This window comes from Porites lutea, chromosome 1 (assembly GCF_958299795.1).
Source record: "Porites lutea chromosome 1, jaPorLute2.1, whole genome shotgun sequence".
Classification (NCBI taxonomy): Eukaryota; Metazoa; Cnidaria; class Anthozoa; order Scleractinia; family Poritidae; genus Porites; species Porites lutea.
Window position 1 is genome coordinate 9,098,041 of NC_133201.1, and position 15,379 is coordinate 9,113,419.

At 36.5% G+C, this 15,379-nt stretch overlaps 2 protein-coding genes across 2 annotated transcripts; both read left to right on the forward strand.

Moving 5' to 3' along the window:
* The first annotated feature begins 929 nt into the window (after window positions 1–929).
* LOC140934806 (chymotrypsin-C-like) lies at window positions 930–5,907 on the forward strand. The gene is made up of 5 exons (XM_073384372.1): window positions 930–1,043; window positions 3,129–3,365; window positions 3,621–3,836; window positions 4,423–4,776; window positions 5,356–5,907. Exons 1-5 carry the CDS (start codon window positions 980–982, stop codon window positions 5,475–5,477), a joined length of 993 nt encoding a protein of 330 aa, XP_073240473.1. The 5' UTR covers window positions 930–979; the 3' UTR covers window positions 5,478–5,907.
* Window positions 5,908–8,069: 2,162 nt separating this feature from the next.
* LOC140934816 (chymotrypsin-like elastase family member 2A) lies at window positions 8,070–14,265 on the forward strand. The gene is made up of 7 exons (XM_073384381.1): window positions 8,070–8,185; window positions 8,941–9,165; window positions 10,792–11,010; window positions 11,366–11,535; window positions 12,264–12,453; window positions 13,689–13,838; window positions 14,155–14,265. The coding sequence occupies exons 1-6, from the start codon at window positions 8,128–8,130 to the stop codon at window positions 13,814–13,816; spliced, it is 990 nt and encodes a 329-aa protein (XP_073240482.1). The 5' UTR covers window positions 8,070–8,127; the 3' UTR covers window positions 13,817–13,838; window positions 14,155–14,265.
* Window positions 14,266–15,379: the final 1,114 nt, after the last annotated feature.

Here is a 15,379-nt window from a genome sequence, read left to right on the forward strand (position 1 = left end):
CGGACTTCATTAAGTCAGAGTTTAAGAAGACATGCAGAGTCGGATAAACTGCAAAAAAACTGTTCGAGCAGTGTATATGCGGATGGCACTCGCTTATGGTATGACTTATTTACATACAGAAACCTCTACTAGCAGGATGCTGTCAAATGCCCTTGCCTATCCGTTGCAAAGAAAACAATTAAAGGATCGACGTTCATTATGTCGTGAGATACTAAAAGCGACATTTTAATTTGGACTCCTCTCACTTTTGTGACAAAAATGACCGCATCATTTAATCTTACCGTCAAAGTCAACTTATTTCATACAGAAACAATAACATTTGAACAAATATTTGGTCAAACTGACTCTTTGCCCGCTCCACTAAAATATCGTTGTTTCATCGCAGTAGCCAGTTCTTCTATGGCTTCGGAGAATAAGGCCCATTTATGGAAGGTCTTGTATTGCAATATTAAAACGATCAGAATGAAGTTTAATTCTTATGGCTTTTATTTTTCGACCCTTTTAACGCGACGAATGTTCGTTGACCAACCGCCACCGCAGTTTCAATTAATTCAAATGTTAGATATTAGCGTAAGCGTCGGCAAACATGTCACGTAATATATCAAACATGAGATGCAGTGTTTCATCACCAGATGAAACACCGGGAAGAGAGTTGAAAATACGACGCGCAGCGGAGTATTTTTGACGAACTTCGAGGTGTTTCATCTGGTGATGAAACACTGTGTCGAATGTTTGATATTTCTTCTCAAACAAAATCATTTTTGAAGGAGAAATTAAGGATGCAAATACTAAGCAGTGTTTCATTCGATTTCCAAACACTCATTAAACATTAATTTCCTTTGTATTTTCTTAATGAATTATTAATGAGTTTGAGAAGTAATTAGGAAATACACTTAAATGCAACAGCATCGTTTACAACGGTAAACGATGGTAGCAGCGCAGTGGGCGAGAAACAACAAGACGCAACTAACTCACCGAAATGGCGTTATTGAGGTTCCTTCTCCTGACTCCAACAGCTTTCATTTTGTTTGACTGCATTCAAGGTCAGATTAACAAATTACCGCATTTATTTACGTATTGTTTTTTGATATCAATATTTTTGCCTGTTTAAAAAGAAGCTGTATGCCTCAAGCACTAAAAAAATTACCACTGATCACTATGGACAGCCACAAACCCTAAAAGTCGAGAAGAGCAGTTATCCCGAAAAAGGGCATCATCTCTTTCGTAATGAATTAACATTTGAACATATTTTTCTTGTTTATCATTATTTTCTAGTTTTACCCAATATTATTTCCTTATGTTGAATCGAAATGATAACCTAAATCCGGTAGTTGTTTCAGTAAAAAATAAAGGTTGTAGCTATAGATAATTCAATGGTTGTTAAAATTCAAAGTATAAGATTATTATACCACCTTCACAACTGAAATGCTATACAATTTAACTTAAAAATGTGAAACAAACGATTCCGTTCATTCAAATTTGAATTCGTATATGAGGCAATACTCTTTAAATCTGCGGTAATTAATTGTTGTACATCTTTATGAAATATTTGTGTGTTTGCTATATCTCTAACGTCCCAGTCATTCATATGAGTAGCTTTGACTGCAGTTTATACTATACAAACCAGCAAGCTCTCTCCTGCTTTTATAATAAATAGCTCGTATTTTTTTGACAAGAACTGTGTTGGCAAAGAGCCACTTGAGGTGCCTTTTGAACAAAATAAAAATTGAAGGTTTCAGCAGTCTCATATTGGCATGCGTATGACATTTTCCGTAATAATAAATCATCTTCTTTAATTCCGTACAAATTACACTTGTCTCCTGGACAAATTTTTAACGGTCGAATTCAAACGCCTTGTTTTAGCCTTGAACGGCGCTCTTAAATCTGTTCAAGACTAGTACTTAGTAAGACTTTTCAAGAATTAAATGGGAATGGAAGAGAACGGCGGGGGCCTGTTTTTCGAAAGTCCCGATAACTTTTTGTCTCGAGAAGTTGTTTTATGTTTGCCGTGTTTACATTCAAGATGAAAGTATCAATAATTTTGAAAATGATACAATGAAAGTATCAGTAAACGAAGCAACAATGACCGGTTTGTGAGCTAGGAACTGAGCTGCTATTCAACTGGTTTTGATTTCAAAATTTGCCTTCGCACCTGAAAATTTTTAGGGCTTTTCGAGAAACGGGCCTTGGGGAGAGGGCTTATTGTTTGACGTACCCTGTAGTTACATTTGTGTTCATTCAATTCGTGAACGAAACTGTCCTTTAATCTGTAAACAACTTTATTAGATAATTTGTAAGTCTGATGTGAATCATTGATTTAAATTCCTTCCAAACAAGTCTACATCCTCGTAGACTCTCTTTAAACCTTTGGCCTATTTATCGGCACGGTTTCAGGATATAAATGAGTTGCTTTTTCTTTTAAGTTCACTATTATGACAATCAGCCTTGTTTCCAGGCAAATATATCATCGATCAACGTCATAAGCAAATACCATCGAATCGATAGTTTTTTTTTTTCGCATCTTCCAAATATGGTAAGCGTCTTTTTGTATTGAAGAATTAGCCGTGGAAATTGAGCCAAGGTTTTTGTTTTGGTCTAGTTATTATTATATTTCATTAGTATTATTATTATTATTTTTTTTTTTTTTTCATTTTAACAATTGAAATGATAAAACCTTTCCAAGGTTTTCTTCCAAATTTTGACAAAAATTTCTTTAAAAAAAAAAAATGATTGCATGATGATGGGTAGAAACTTTCACCATACAAAATTTTGAGAATTTTTCACCCTTGTGAAGCTATTCTCTGTGTTTTCACTCACGTGGCCAGCATCTATGCAAATTTATTAGAACAAAAGAAAGCGTTTACATAAGTAAAGATTCAACTCCCAGAGGGCTGGTTTGGGACACAAATATGGACCCATGACGTCATGTGAAAACACACAATATCTTCGCTCGCTTAAAACGTGTCACTTTGAAACTTGGCAAGTTTACGTATTTTAAGGCGATTGTTTGATTACTGTCCTCGGATTTTCTCTGACTGTTATTAATCAAAAAGAGGGGGTCTGTTATAGACAACTGGAACATTTCTAAAGCATCTGAATCTATTTTATTTCCTTTTCATTTCTCGCAGCTGACCCCCCTCTGAGTGACCTCCCCTGTGGTATAAAACCAATGGCTCGAATTGTCGGAGGAGACGTAGCTATTCCACATTCATGGCCCTGGCAAGTGGAGATTCTTGTGAAGGATCAAAACAGCGGGCAATTGTTCTTCAAGTGTGGTGGGACTCTGGTAACGCCTCTGTATGTTGTAACAGCGGCGCATTGTGTTTTCCAGATTCCCTTTCCAGAATCATATGAAATAAGGCTAGGTGAGGATGGTACAAACTCTCCTGTAATTCAGTAAAATTCCGCTCAAACTAACCGCAGAATTCAATGAAACTGAAATGTTTTTATGCTTTTGATAACACTGAAGTGAGATACTAATATTTTCAGTTAGCCTACAAAATCCTTTGTCATACATATGCACTTTTCCCATTGTACTGTTGAAGATTGAGAGTAACAACTAAATTCATGATGAATGTTTCTTTTGCCAATTTTAGATCTTAACATATCTCTGCTTCTAGGTGTCCACGACCGTAGGGTACTAGATCAGGTTCAACAAATTGGCCTCTCAGAGATTCATATAAACGACAGAGCGATGACTAAAGGGTTCGGCAATGACATTGCACTTCTTAAGCTCTCAAGCCCAGCTGTCCTCGGAAACAGAGTCGGTTTGGCGTGTCTCCCGAGTGGCGACCCTACAGATCGAGTGCCACCTGGTACAAAGTGTTTTCTTACAGGTAGCTAATTGACAATAAATGATAATGATATACTTTCTCTTGCGGTTAAAAGATCAGTCCTAAGTGGTCAGATACTTATGCACTTGGATACTTATGCACTTGGACTTCACAAAGCAGGAGAATCAACCTTAATTAATTTTTGTTTTTAAAATTTCCTTATTCGTCCAATGGTTTAAAAATCAAACGTTAAGCTTCCACTACAATCCCCCTTCTTTTTCGCTCCCTCTTTAGTATCTAAGCAAATTTCATTTCCCGATTATGAAAGAATTCCATTTCTGCAATAGGTTATTAGTCATTGAGGCGGAGTGTTACAATTGATTGGTACCGAAAGTCATCATTTTCACCGAGGCCATCCTGCATCTTGTTTATCCTTTATCCGTTTATATGGTACTTTACTTGCACTCGCAATTTATCGGCCTGAACTCAGGCGGAGACTTTTAACATTATCAACTGGCATATCGCATAGAACGTTCGCTTGAAGTCATTTATTTTGTCAAATAAGGCAGGGCGAGAATATATTATCAAAACAAATAAATAAATAAGTAGTCCCCTATTTATAATAACATTTTCCTTCCTTCAATTCAAGGATGGGGCAGTTCCTCTTTCCAAGGAAGTAAGTCTCAGATACTTATGCAAGCTGAAATGCCCATAGTTGAGTACAACACTTGCGCAAAGGCCAATAAAAAACTTGGGGAAGTTGTGGACAGATGGATGATTTGCGCCGGATATGGAGGCGATAGCAAGATAAGTGGTTGTCACGGAGACAGCGGTGGTCCCCTTGTTTGTGAAGATCCAAAATCTGGGCGCTGGAGTCTGCGTGGTACCGTGAGTTGGGGTGACCACTACTGCAATGGAGGACCAACATATTCAGTGTTTGTTAGAATCAATAGCTATGTGGACTGGATCAAGTGCAAGATGACTTCACAACCGCTCAAACCAAGTAAGTTTATTTACTAGGTATTGGATAAGATTTATGGCAAGCGAGATTGGAGTAGTTGAACAAGTTTTTTCGCGTTCGTTAGAACGCATACTAATCTTGGTTTTCCTGTGGTACAAAGTCACACATTGCCTCCCCCACCCCTCACTGATTTTATCAGGGGCATCTCGGCCAAGAGTGGACTCCTTTCGACTCTATTTCGTTTGCGTAAGTTACGAACGCGAATCCTTAATCCGTGATTACTTCTAGTTTATAGTAAACCTAAGTTTCAAACGCCGATCTGACAACTCTAAAGAGCATCGAGGCCGACAATCCCGGATAATAAATTAACCTGATTTACTTTTTTGTGTGTTTGCTTTTTTTTTTCCCTCTTTTTTTTAATTTTTGTTTTGATTGTTTATTTATTCATTTGTTTGTTTTTTATTGGTTATAATAATGACATTTTTTTTTTCAACACAATCAGGATCACAACCTATGCACGAGTATAAACAATGTATTTTATAATATGAAGATTTTCAATAACGTTTACGATACCGACTGAAATATTTCTTTGTTTTGTTTTTGTTTGTTCATCTCTTTTAGCTCAAGGATGTATCGACAGTCATGACTATTGTAGCACCTGGGGTAGAGAGTTCTGTAATTACTCCTACTTTGCAAACATGCTGAAAAAATTTTATTGCAAGAAGATGTGCAACGCTTGCTGATGGAATGTTAACTATTTACTCCATTTCTGTCGAAAAACACCTTTGATTTGATTAGGCTTAAGTATTTTATTTTCCTTTGCTTTCACAATAACTATGCATAAGCAGTTCATAAGGCAACCCAATAAAATTGCGTTTCTTTGTCATTCTTGGACACGTGACTTTCAATTTCGATATATATTTAAAATCATGCTTAGCGCCGGGCACTTAGAACGTGCAATGGTGAATTAAGCCCGACATTATAGTTAAATCTGAAGACACTAAGGGCCAGATGAATAACTACTAATTCGAGATCAATCCTGAATATTATCTTTCTAGGTGGTATACCCTTTCGATTCGTTATATTTTAACACAGCTAATCTAATTAGTCTTATTGGCTTAAACATGCTGATAACCTTCTCGTAGTTTACATAAAGTGTCAAATTCTGGGTTGTTTTGCCAATAAATACCTGTTAAAAACCACTTTTGGCACTTGTGTTAGTAAAAAGAGTAGACTGTAGAATTAAAAAAAAATCTGAAAAGCAGTACAGTAATTACCCCCAGGTTAGCTAGTCGAACGATAGTAAGTGTTCTGAGGTCAATTTACTTGTAATTTACAAGTGAAGTCATTGTTTTAGAGTCTGAAAACAATAACTACACTTGTAAATTATAATTGTAAAAGTTTTATAAAACTGACCACTGGACGGATTTTTTTTTTCTTTTTTTAGCTTGCGTACAGCGTTTTAGCCCATATTCTCTGCAGCCGAAAAAGAAAGCTGAAAAACGAGTGCCTTTTCAAGCGTATCCAGGGAAATGATTCTTAAGCCACGCTTTTTGCTTAAACTGTGACCTGTAGATGCGCACAAGGACGCAAAACCTGGACGTCTTAGTTGCTTTACTGTTTGGTTTAACTTTTAAGGATGCGAAGAACGTAATTTCGCCTCCTATATTTCACAGGTTATTGCGCGCAGACGATTTTTTAAATTTATAATAAAAAGAAAACGCAGAAAAATAGATAAATAAACGGATTAATATACAAATAGATGATGCAACGCTTGGTGAAATTTTGAGGAGTCAATAATTCGGCCTCGGTGGATACACCCTCCTCGATATGCTTAATTCTTCATATGATACGAAAGCCGATTTCATTTATTGCTTTATCACTCTTTCAAAGTAATTGCTAGTTTAAAAACATAGCTAAAACACGCTTACCTGCATCGATGGTAACTTCTTCTTCGATAGTTTACGTTTAGGTTTGTCCAGCGGCGCAAATATTCTCTAAATAGCAGATGTCGCCCTCCGAGTCGTCCTCTTGCTGTTTTTGCCATGTTTTTAGCTGTTATTTCGCCTAGTTCCAGCCGTTGCTCTCACTCTTGAAACGAGTGAAGTGTCTGCCATTTCTTTTTCACAACCGAAACAACTCAACTTTGTCCCCAGGTCTTCTTGGTAACGGCGCCTTAACCTATAGCCGGGGCTGCATTTTTGACGTCGTTTCCTCGTTAAACACGAAATTTGGGAAATATTTTGAAGGAATAATAATTATAGATGCGATTAAAATATAGTAATAAAAATATATTTTAAAAAAATCTAAATAAGACGCCTGGTTTCAAAAGAAAGATTGTCATGTTTTAAGTACCGTACTTAAAACATGACAATCTTTCTTTTGAAGCCAGGCGTCTTATTTAGTTTTGTTCGTATTATGGTTAGTTGTTAGTGCCTTGTTGTTATAACGATAATAACAATTTATTATAATTTTTTAGCCTTTTTCGTTTCCCGGTATCAATTCATTTTTTGGCACTGCCACAGGTTCTCTTTAATTTGCTGTCGTTAAAAATTTAGAAAACAGTTTTATTGTTCGTTATATTTAGGAAATTTAGCTAATGAATTCTCTTAGCTACATTCAAGGTAGATGGTCATACAAAGTTCAATAATTATGCTTGAACTGTATTAAAAGATGCGGTCGACAATCCCAAGAAAATCCACCTTTCTTTATCATAAGCATTAACTGATAAGGCATGAGAACAATAATGAATTTTTAGTCCTATGCGAATGACTTCCAACTTAAAAAAAAGACTAATTTAATAACAGCGTTTATCTCTTGAAATTTATTGCAATGAATCCATACATAAACATGATGCAATTATGCATGACTGTATCCAAATATTTGAGATGGTGAAAACTATATTCAGTTAAATTAACGGCCAAACGCGGTTTTGTCTTATGTTTTGTATTTCAAAAGAACTCTCATGTGTGAATAGCGGCAACATTCAACACAACTAAAAAAAATCGAAAATGCAACGCAAAGCTTCAAGGGTGTCAGGTTCAAGCAACTTGGTAACATTTTATACCGTTTATACCCATTATTACCTTTTGACATTTATGTGGGTATAATTGTCCTAGAAAACGGTCATCTATTCCTCTAATAACTTAGCTTAAACTAATACCGCCATTTAATAAAAGTTTACAACTACATTTGTTTGTACACCTGACAAAGGAGAAATTATTACATATCTATACTACAATGACTGCTTAATTTTCGGTGCAAATATGTTTACAGTCCAAGGGAAATATCTTTCAATATATTGTTGTGATAGTTTAGTTATATAACCACGACCCGGCGGCTACTGTTGCTTAGGACAATATATGAACAGTTGACCTACCCGGAGACTTAAGCATGCATTTCACAGCAATCGCATTTGTTGGTATTTTTCTTTTCACTGGAACTCATCAAGGTAACCATAACCTTTCAATTCTTCTTTGTTTTGTAGAACACTTGATTTTTCCTAGTGTTTTCTTTTATGTGTTCAAGTTAAAGTGTTTTTATAACTATCAGCTGGCTCTCGATGTTCTCACGTAAATATCATTTTGGCCCCCATGAAAGTAAAATAAACCAACTTAACTGCCGTCAACTCCATTGCGATCAAAGGGCAGCCTTTTCTTGCAAACTCAGTCTATCCACCTTGGTTATTCAATATTACCTGAAAGAGCCACACTGATTGCATGAGATGTGTGGCGTCAGAGCTGAGACATGGTGTACAATGGACAAGGAGTATAATTTCAAGGAGGAGGAAATTGGAATAAGTTTAAAAAAAAAAATCACATCAAAAGAACAAGTCCGGTCTTCATTTGCCGTGCTGCTAAACTGATAAAACGTGAATTTGTTCCCCGCATAATAATCTAATAATCCACGATTGATTTCTCCCATGTAATTCCTCAAAACGAAAAAAAAAGACAAAAATCGCCATTTATTTGTATGTTTCGTTCCAGTTTTTCGTTACCAGCCGTGTGTCCATTGGATTCTGGATTCCACCCAGTGGAATCGAGTTAATTAACCGGGTTCCCGATTCTTTAAGATATAGTCCTAATCCCAAAGCCCATGATTTCCATCTACCAGCACAAATTTCCTGAATTCCGGAATCCGGATTATCTTATGATTAGTGCCAATCCATTCGCTAGCTGTGCATTTTTCCTTACATTTAATTTCAAGTCGTTTCTCATCGTCACCGTACCTGTGGACTAAGACACTCTGTCTCGCGCATTATTGGTGGATCGAATGCCTTGAAAGGTTCGTGGCCTTGGCAGGCAGAGATTTTGCAATTGCCAGAGAGGAGACATAAATGTGGAGGGACCTTGATTAAGCTCTGGTGGGTTGTGACTGCAGCACATTGCGTCTTTATGGATCCTGATCCCAAGCGATACAAAGTGGTATTAGGTAAGAGAACTTTAAAAACACTTAGGGCCAGTTATTTTAACGGAGTCTAGCCAGTGTTTAACGTAAAGAAACGCATTCTAAGCCATTTTGAGTTCACCCAATGCTTTTATGTCGACACTATTCATTCGCGAAATAGTTTCATGAAAGCTTACGAAGTAAACTGGAAAAGCAGTTATTTTCTTAAAACAACCCACTAAGGAAAGATATCGGGTCAAGAGGTCCAAAGATTTGCTAAACCGCAGCCTAAGTTTGATTTCGTTGGTACTGATCCTTAACTAACATTTTTTCCCCTTATTTTAATAAATCATTCTGCTTAACCGAAGCCATGATAATAAAGGAATAAGGAAGTTTCGATGTTTAATGTTAATTAAGTTCGATCCTTATTCAGGGGCACCCAATGTCAATTTCCGGAAAATATCTGTTCGAAAGACGATTTGAGATAGATGAGAATTAGAATTTTCGGAACATTTGTTGTAAAATTTATTGCTTGCCTGCCTCTCCTAGGATTTTCGAACATCTATAAAAAATGGTACGATTGCCCATTTTTAACGGATTTTACCCCTAAAAAGGTCACCTAGAACTTTCGGGAGCCTTTTTTCTGGCTGAAATTTTCGAAAAGGTAAGTTTTGATCTCTATAGTTTTCGGATCACTAGACTCTCAGCTAGGAAATCCGAACAGATGAAAAATTTTTAGGGCATAAAAATATGCCGATATCTACTGTTTAAATACTAAAATACGTTTAACAATGCTATGTTTAAGTGATTTTGAACTACATTCTCGTTGGGTGCCCCTGCTTATTCCCACCCCTCCAATTTTTCATGGGAAAATTTCTGGGGGCGAGGCTGAGAAAAAAGAAAAAAAAAATACCCTTGGACTTCACAAAGCACGACGGAATCAACCTTAATTAGGTTTTGTTTTTAAGATTTCCTTAGTCGTCCAATGGTTTAAAAATGAAACGTTAAGCTTCCACTACAATCACCCTTCTTTTTCTCTCTCTCTTTAGTGTCCAAACAAATTTCATTTCCCGATTATGAAAGAATTCCATTTCTGCAATAGGTTATTAGCCACTGAGGCCGAGAGTTACAATTGATTGGTACTGGAAGTCATCATTTTCACCGAGGCCATAATGTATCTTGTTTATCCTTTATCCGTTTCTTCTAGACGAATTTGGAAACAATATGGTTATGTAAAATGTTGGAGAGTAAAGGAGGTGCTTTACGGTCTCGGTGGTCTGAACTATGTTAAGGCAGCGATCTTCCTTGGCTGACATATATTGCCTCTTTAGCCCTGCCTATCGATGTGTTCCTCATATCTTTTCATTGTACGTCCAGTGCAAGGGCAGCTGTAGTCAGACCGGTTGCAGCTAATTAAAAAAGGCACGAGCAGTTAGAGTGGCCTTTCATTTAGGACGTTCTTAAGGAAAATCAATGTCTTTCGTTACTGCCGTTTAAAGTCTCTATAAAATGGATCTAGTTTAAAAAACCTACGGGAGGCAGATCGCCTTGCCTGTTGCTATGATCTTAAGGCTCAAGGGTCTACAAAGATAACTGGAGGTCCTTGATTGGGGTCGAAATACGTGGAATGCATGGTGTCCCGAGAATGACTGTCTTACTTGTATTTTCCAGGGCAAAACAATCGTACTGTGAAAGATCCTCATCAAGAGTATGACGTCACTAGCGTTAGAATTCACGAAAAGTACATGACTAAAATTTATGATTATGGCTTCGACATCGCGCTATTGAAATTGGCACGTCCTGCGTTTCCTGTTTTTGGGAAGATAGGAAGAGCATGCCTTCCTCCTCAATGCGAACGCGTTCCAGTGGGAAAGGACTGCTATATCACGGGTAGGATTACGTAAAAAACTTTGCGATAAAAATATATTTCTTTATGCATGCCCTTAATTTCGATCAATTGATCAACATTCAGTTTGGTCATTTGGGAACCCAAGACGGTATTTTTTCTTTCTTTATATAAATATAACGAAATGTTTTACTTTTAAACTGATAAACGACTTCGTAATCTTCCGAAGTTCGTGGCACGTCATGCACTGACCATTAAGGGCTAGGTAGTTGCTGATGCCTGGATATCAATTATTGATTGATTGATTGATTGATTGATTCATTGATTGTTTGACTGATTGATTCATTGATTCGTTCATTCATTCACTTTTTTTTTTTTTTTTTTTTTTTTTTAATGAAGGCTGGGGAAAAACATCTTCCCCAAACAATTCCTCCTTTGCTGAAATTCTGCAAGAAGCCAAGATGCCAATTGTCGACTACGCCACTTGTGCAGCTGGCAATGCTAACCTAACGTATGCTAAGGTGGACGATGAAACTATGATATGCGCAGGATATGGCGGAGACAGTGTGGTTAGTTGCCTTTCTTGATTCTGACATGTTTGTAATATTTCGAAATGAATATATTGTCAATGTACTTACTCACGCAATCTAATGTATATGAGAAGTTGAAAATGATGGTTTAAAAATTGCATGTAAGGTGACCTATGTGACAAGATAATAAAGCCTGAAGCTATGAGCTCAACAAAGAAGGACGGTAAATACAGAATACAGTCATATTGTAACCAATTAAACGCTGGGATCACGAATGAATTTTAGATCTTAGGCCCCTAACCGACGATTCTGAACTCCCTTTTCCACTATGTATTATTCGTTACACACTGAAATAACTGTGATCTATGATGAGACTATTTAAGTATTGCGTTCATGAACATGTTGGCTAGATGCAAAGAAGCCAAATATTAAAGCAGCTACATGTTTCCAGGCAAGATGTTATCATGATTCTGATTCAGAAAATCAAAGTCTCCAAAACTAATTCCCTTAATTGACTTGAGCAAGGGAATATAGTCATGAGTGATCATGCCTTTTGCATTGATACCATGTTGTACAAATTAGCTCATGGTTCTACCATCTATCACATAAAACGTTCGCATGTAAAGCACAGCATTTGAGCACTGCGCTTTTACCTTCGGTTGTTATCTGCCGCATTACGTAACCTTCAGTTATTACTAATCTTTAAAATATATGAAGTGCAATCATTTATTTCTACTTTTATTCGTTAATTTATTTTCATTTCAAAGGTCAGTGGTTGTCATGGGGACAGTGGAGGTCCTTTAGTCTGCAAAGAGGATGGTCATTGGGTTCTGAGAGGAGCTGTTAGCTGGGGTGATGATTGGTGTCGTGGCGGGAAAACGTTTTCTGTGTTCGTCCGCATCAGCAGATTCGTCAATTGGATTCAAAAAACAATGAAGAAACGAGAGCAAAAGCCATGTAAGTGTAATATTCTGAAGCTTTATCTAATCTACATGCGCATCATTGTTTAATCACTGCATGAAGATTTAGTTTTGATCATGAAGGCAATTCATTCTGATGGGGATTTTTAATGTCAAAAACTATTGTATTATTTATTTATTTATCTATTAATCAAAACTATAACAAAATTGTCAAATCTGATTGGCTCTCAACTGCCCTGATTTCAGGCTTAATTGGACAGTTTAATAGGACAGTGCGCGTCATGCCTAAGTAATTGGACAGTACGCGCCATCACGCGCGCGCTTAAATGGCTTTTTTTTCTCACTGCTAGCAAAACAAAATTTCGAATTTCTTGTGTTTTGGTTTAAAAAATAGCCTGTTGTATCACAAATTTTGTTAAAGTTATGATTAATTGGTAACAGAACTTCGTGTCGTCCAATTCAGTCCGTAATCATACTCGTGATTAAACAAATCGGACTCCCGCTACGCGGTCGTCCGATTTTGTTAATCACTCGTATGATTACAGACCGAATTGGACTCCACTCAGACCTGTTACCATTACTTATTCATTTTGAAATTGTCACTTCATCTCACAGCTTATTTATGACTTAAGCAATAGAAAACGTTTTCCGTGTTTGCATAGCCTGATATAAACACGAGAGGGGTTGGGAGAATTCGAGACAGTTATGCAAACCCGAGACGAAGTCGAGGGTTTGCATAACCGTCGAGAATTCTCCCAACGCCTCGAGAGTTTATATCAGGCTATGCAAACACAGGAAAACGTTTTCTGTTGCTTTTATAAAATAACTTTCACGAGAAAAACCGCAAAACTGTTTGTATGGCACTGATCAAAAGAGAAATTTTTCCCAGTCGCAAAATCTTGTCCACGAAGTCTTGCATGCGTAATCAGTTCTTGTTTTGCAAAAAGATGCTTTCCAAAATACGGATTTTTCTCGCTTAAAATGTCAGCTAAAGCGAAAAAAAATTGACACACCTTCTTTGTAACGATTTTCCATGTTTCAGCCGACGAATGAATGCGTAAATAAAGTCAAAACTTGTCGAGTTTTGAACTTGAAAACTTTTTCAAATTTGTGCTTGCGTGATTAGCGCGCGAAAAGTAAAACATCTTGACGCCACGACCATGTTTACATACTCTCATGCAAACACTCCTCTCGGCCAATCAGAGCGCGCGTACTATCTTAGTTATCTTACAAAATGTAATTATTCCTTTCTTTCAATTTGTCAATCGAAAGGTGGTTGCCAAGACTGCAAACCTTATAAGGAATACTGCGTAAACTGGTCTAAAAAAGGGATGTGCAACAACAGTTGGTACAAGAATTACCTGAAGAAATTCTGTCGCCAGAGCTGTGGCTATGACTGAATCACGCCGGATGAGACGTCAGGTTTGTTTGCTGGATAAAAGATGCATTCGTTTAACATATTCAATATTAAATCGCATTAAAACGTTTATGACCCTTCTGCCTTCTGTCTTTAAACTTTAAACCAAATGCGGCTAAAACGAAGTGTATCTTTGGGTCAGTTTTGAATCTATTTTTTACAGGTGATCAAACATCGTCGTTTAACAAGGGTTGGAGTCATCAAACGTACCTCAGTTATATTTAAAACAAATTACAGAGAAACCATCGATATCAAGCAATATCAGACGATAATCGAACATTTTTACCGTGCTGATGTGTTTACCTTTTCTTTTTTTTTCAGCGCTCAAAATGCACGCTGGCTTATAACACGCAACTTAATGACCTCAGCGAAACAGCACCAGGATGGAAACCCGAAACGAGTACCGACCATAATTGAAAACTGCATGAAGAGTCTTAAACTATGAAGAAAATATAGATAATAATCAACAATAAATTAGACATTAAAATTTAACAATCCACATAATCTTATATATAAATTGATTGTCTATTTATAATATAATTCAGATTATTGCTTCTTAACCCAAAATTGCAACCCAATTCTGTGAGTTTCCAGTGGCGAAGAGAGTAATTTACCCACATAATCACTTGATCGTCTTTCTTGTTCTGTTAGAGAGAATTCTACCTTTAAAGTTTCGTTTCTACCCTATCATCATGATACGAGTGACAAGTACTCCTTAATATATTTTGGCGCGAAATTTCAGCGTTAATTTATAATTTCACATTTGAAATTGATTTTGAGATCAATATTAGCGATAAAAAATCACGACGTTTCGACCTCTCCGAGGTCATTTTCAAGTGTATAAAAGTTCTCTAAATTAGCATAAATAAGTTAAAAACAAGTTATAATAGATAAAAATGTGGTGAACGCTAAAATGTGATAAAGTATGTAAAAATGTAAAAAGTGCTAAAAATATTATAGCACTTTTTACATTTTTACATACTTTATCACATTTTAGCGTTCACCACATTTTTATCTATTATAACTTGTTTTTAACTTATTTATGCTAATTTAGAGAACTTTTATACACTTGAAAATGACCTCGGAGAGGTCGAAACGTCGTGATTTTTTATCGCTAATATTTATCTCAAAATCGATTTCTAAGAAACTACTTATTAACATTTGAAATTACAAAAAAAACAAAAACAAAAACAAAAATCAGAAAAACAAAACCAGAAACAAATCTTTGACTCGTAGCTTACTGAGATCAACAACGTAGTTTCTAGTCCTCTTAATTTCTTGAAAATTGACTTTCACTACTTGCAAGATCGCGCAAGATCAGTGAGAAATTTACCTTCCTGTTTTCCTCTGCCGCTGCGGAAGATGTCGGGACTTCATTAAAAGGCGGCTTTAAACTTAAACAACTGCTCTATAGGTATGTAGTAAAAGTCGGAAAACAGGAATACCCCAGAACACACTTCGAAACAAACCGGGAAATAAAAACTGGCAAAAGCTAGGTGAAGAAACGCTGTAACCTCAATAACTGAAAACAATCTTTCGGCGTGGT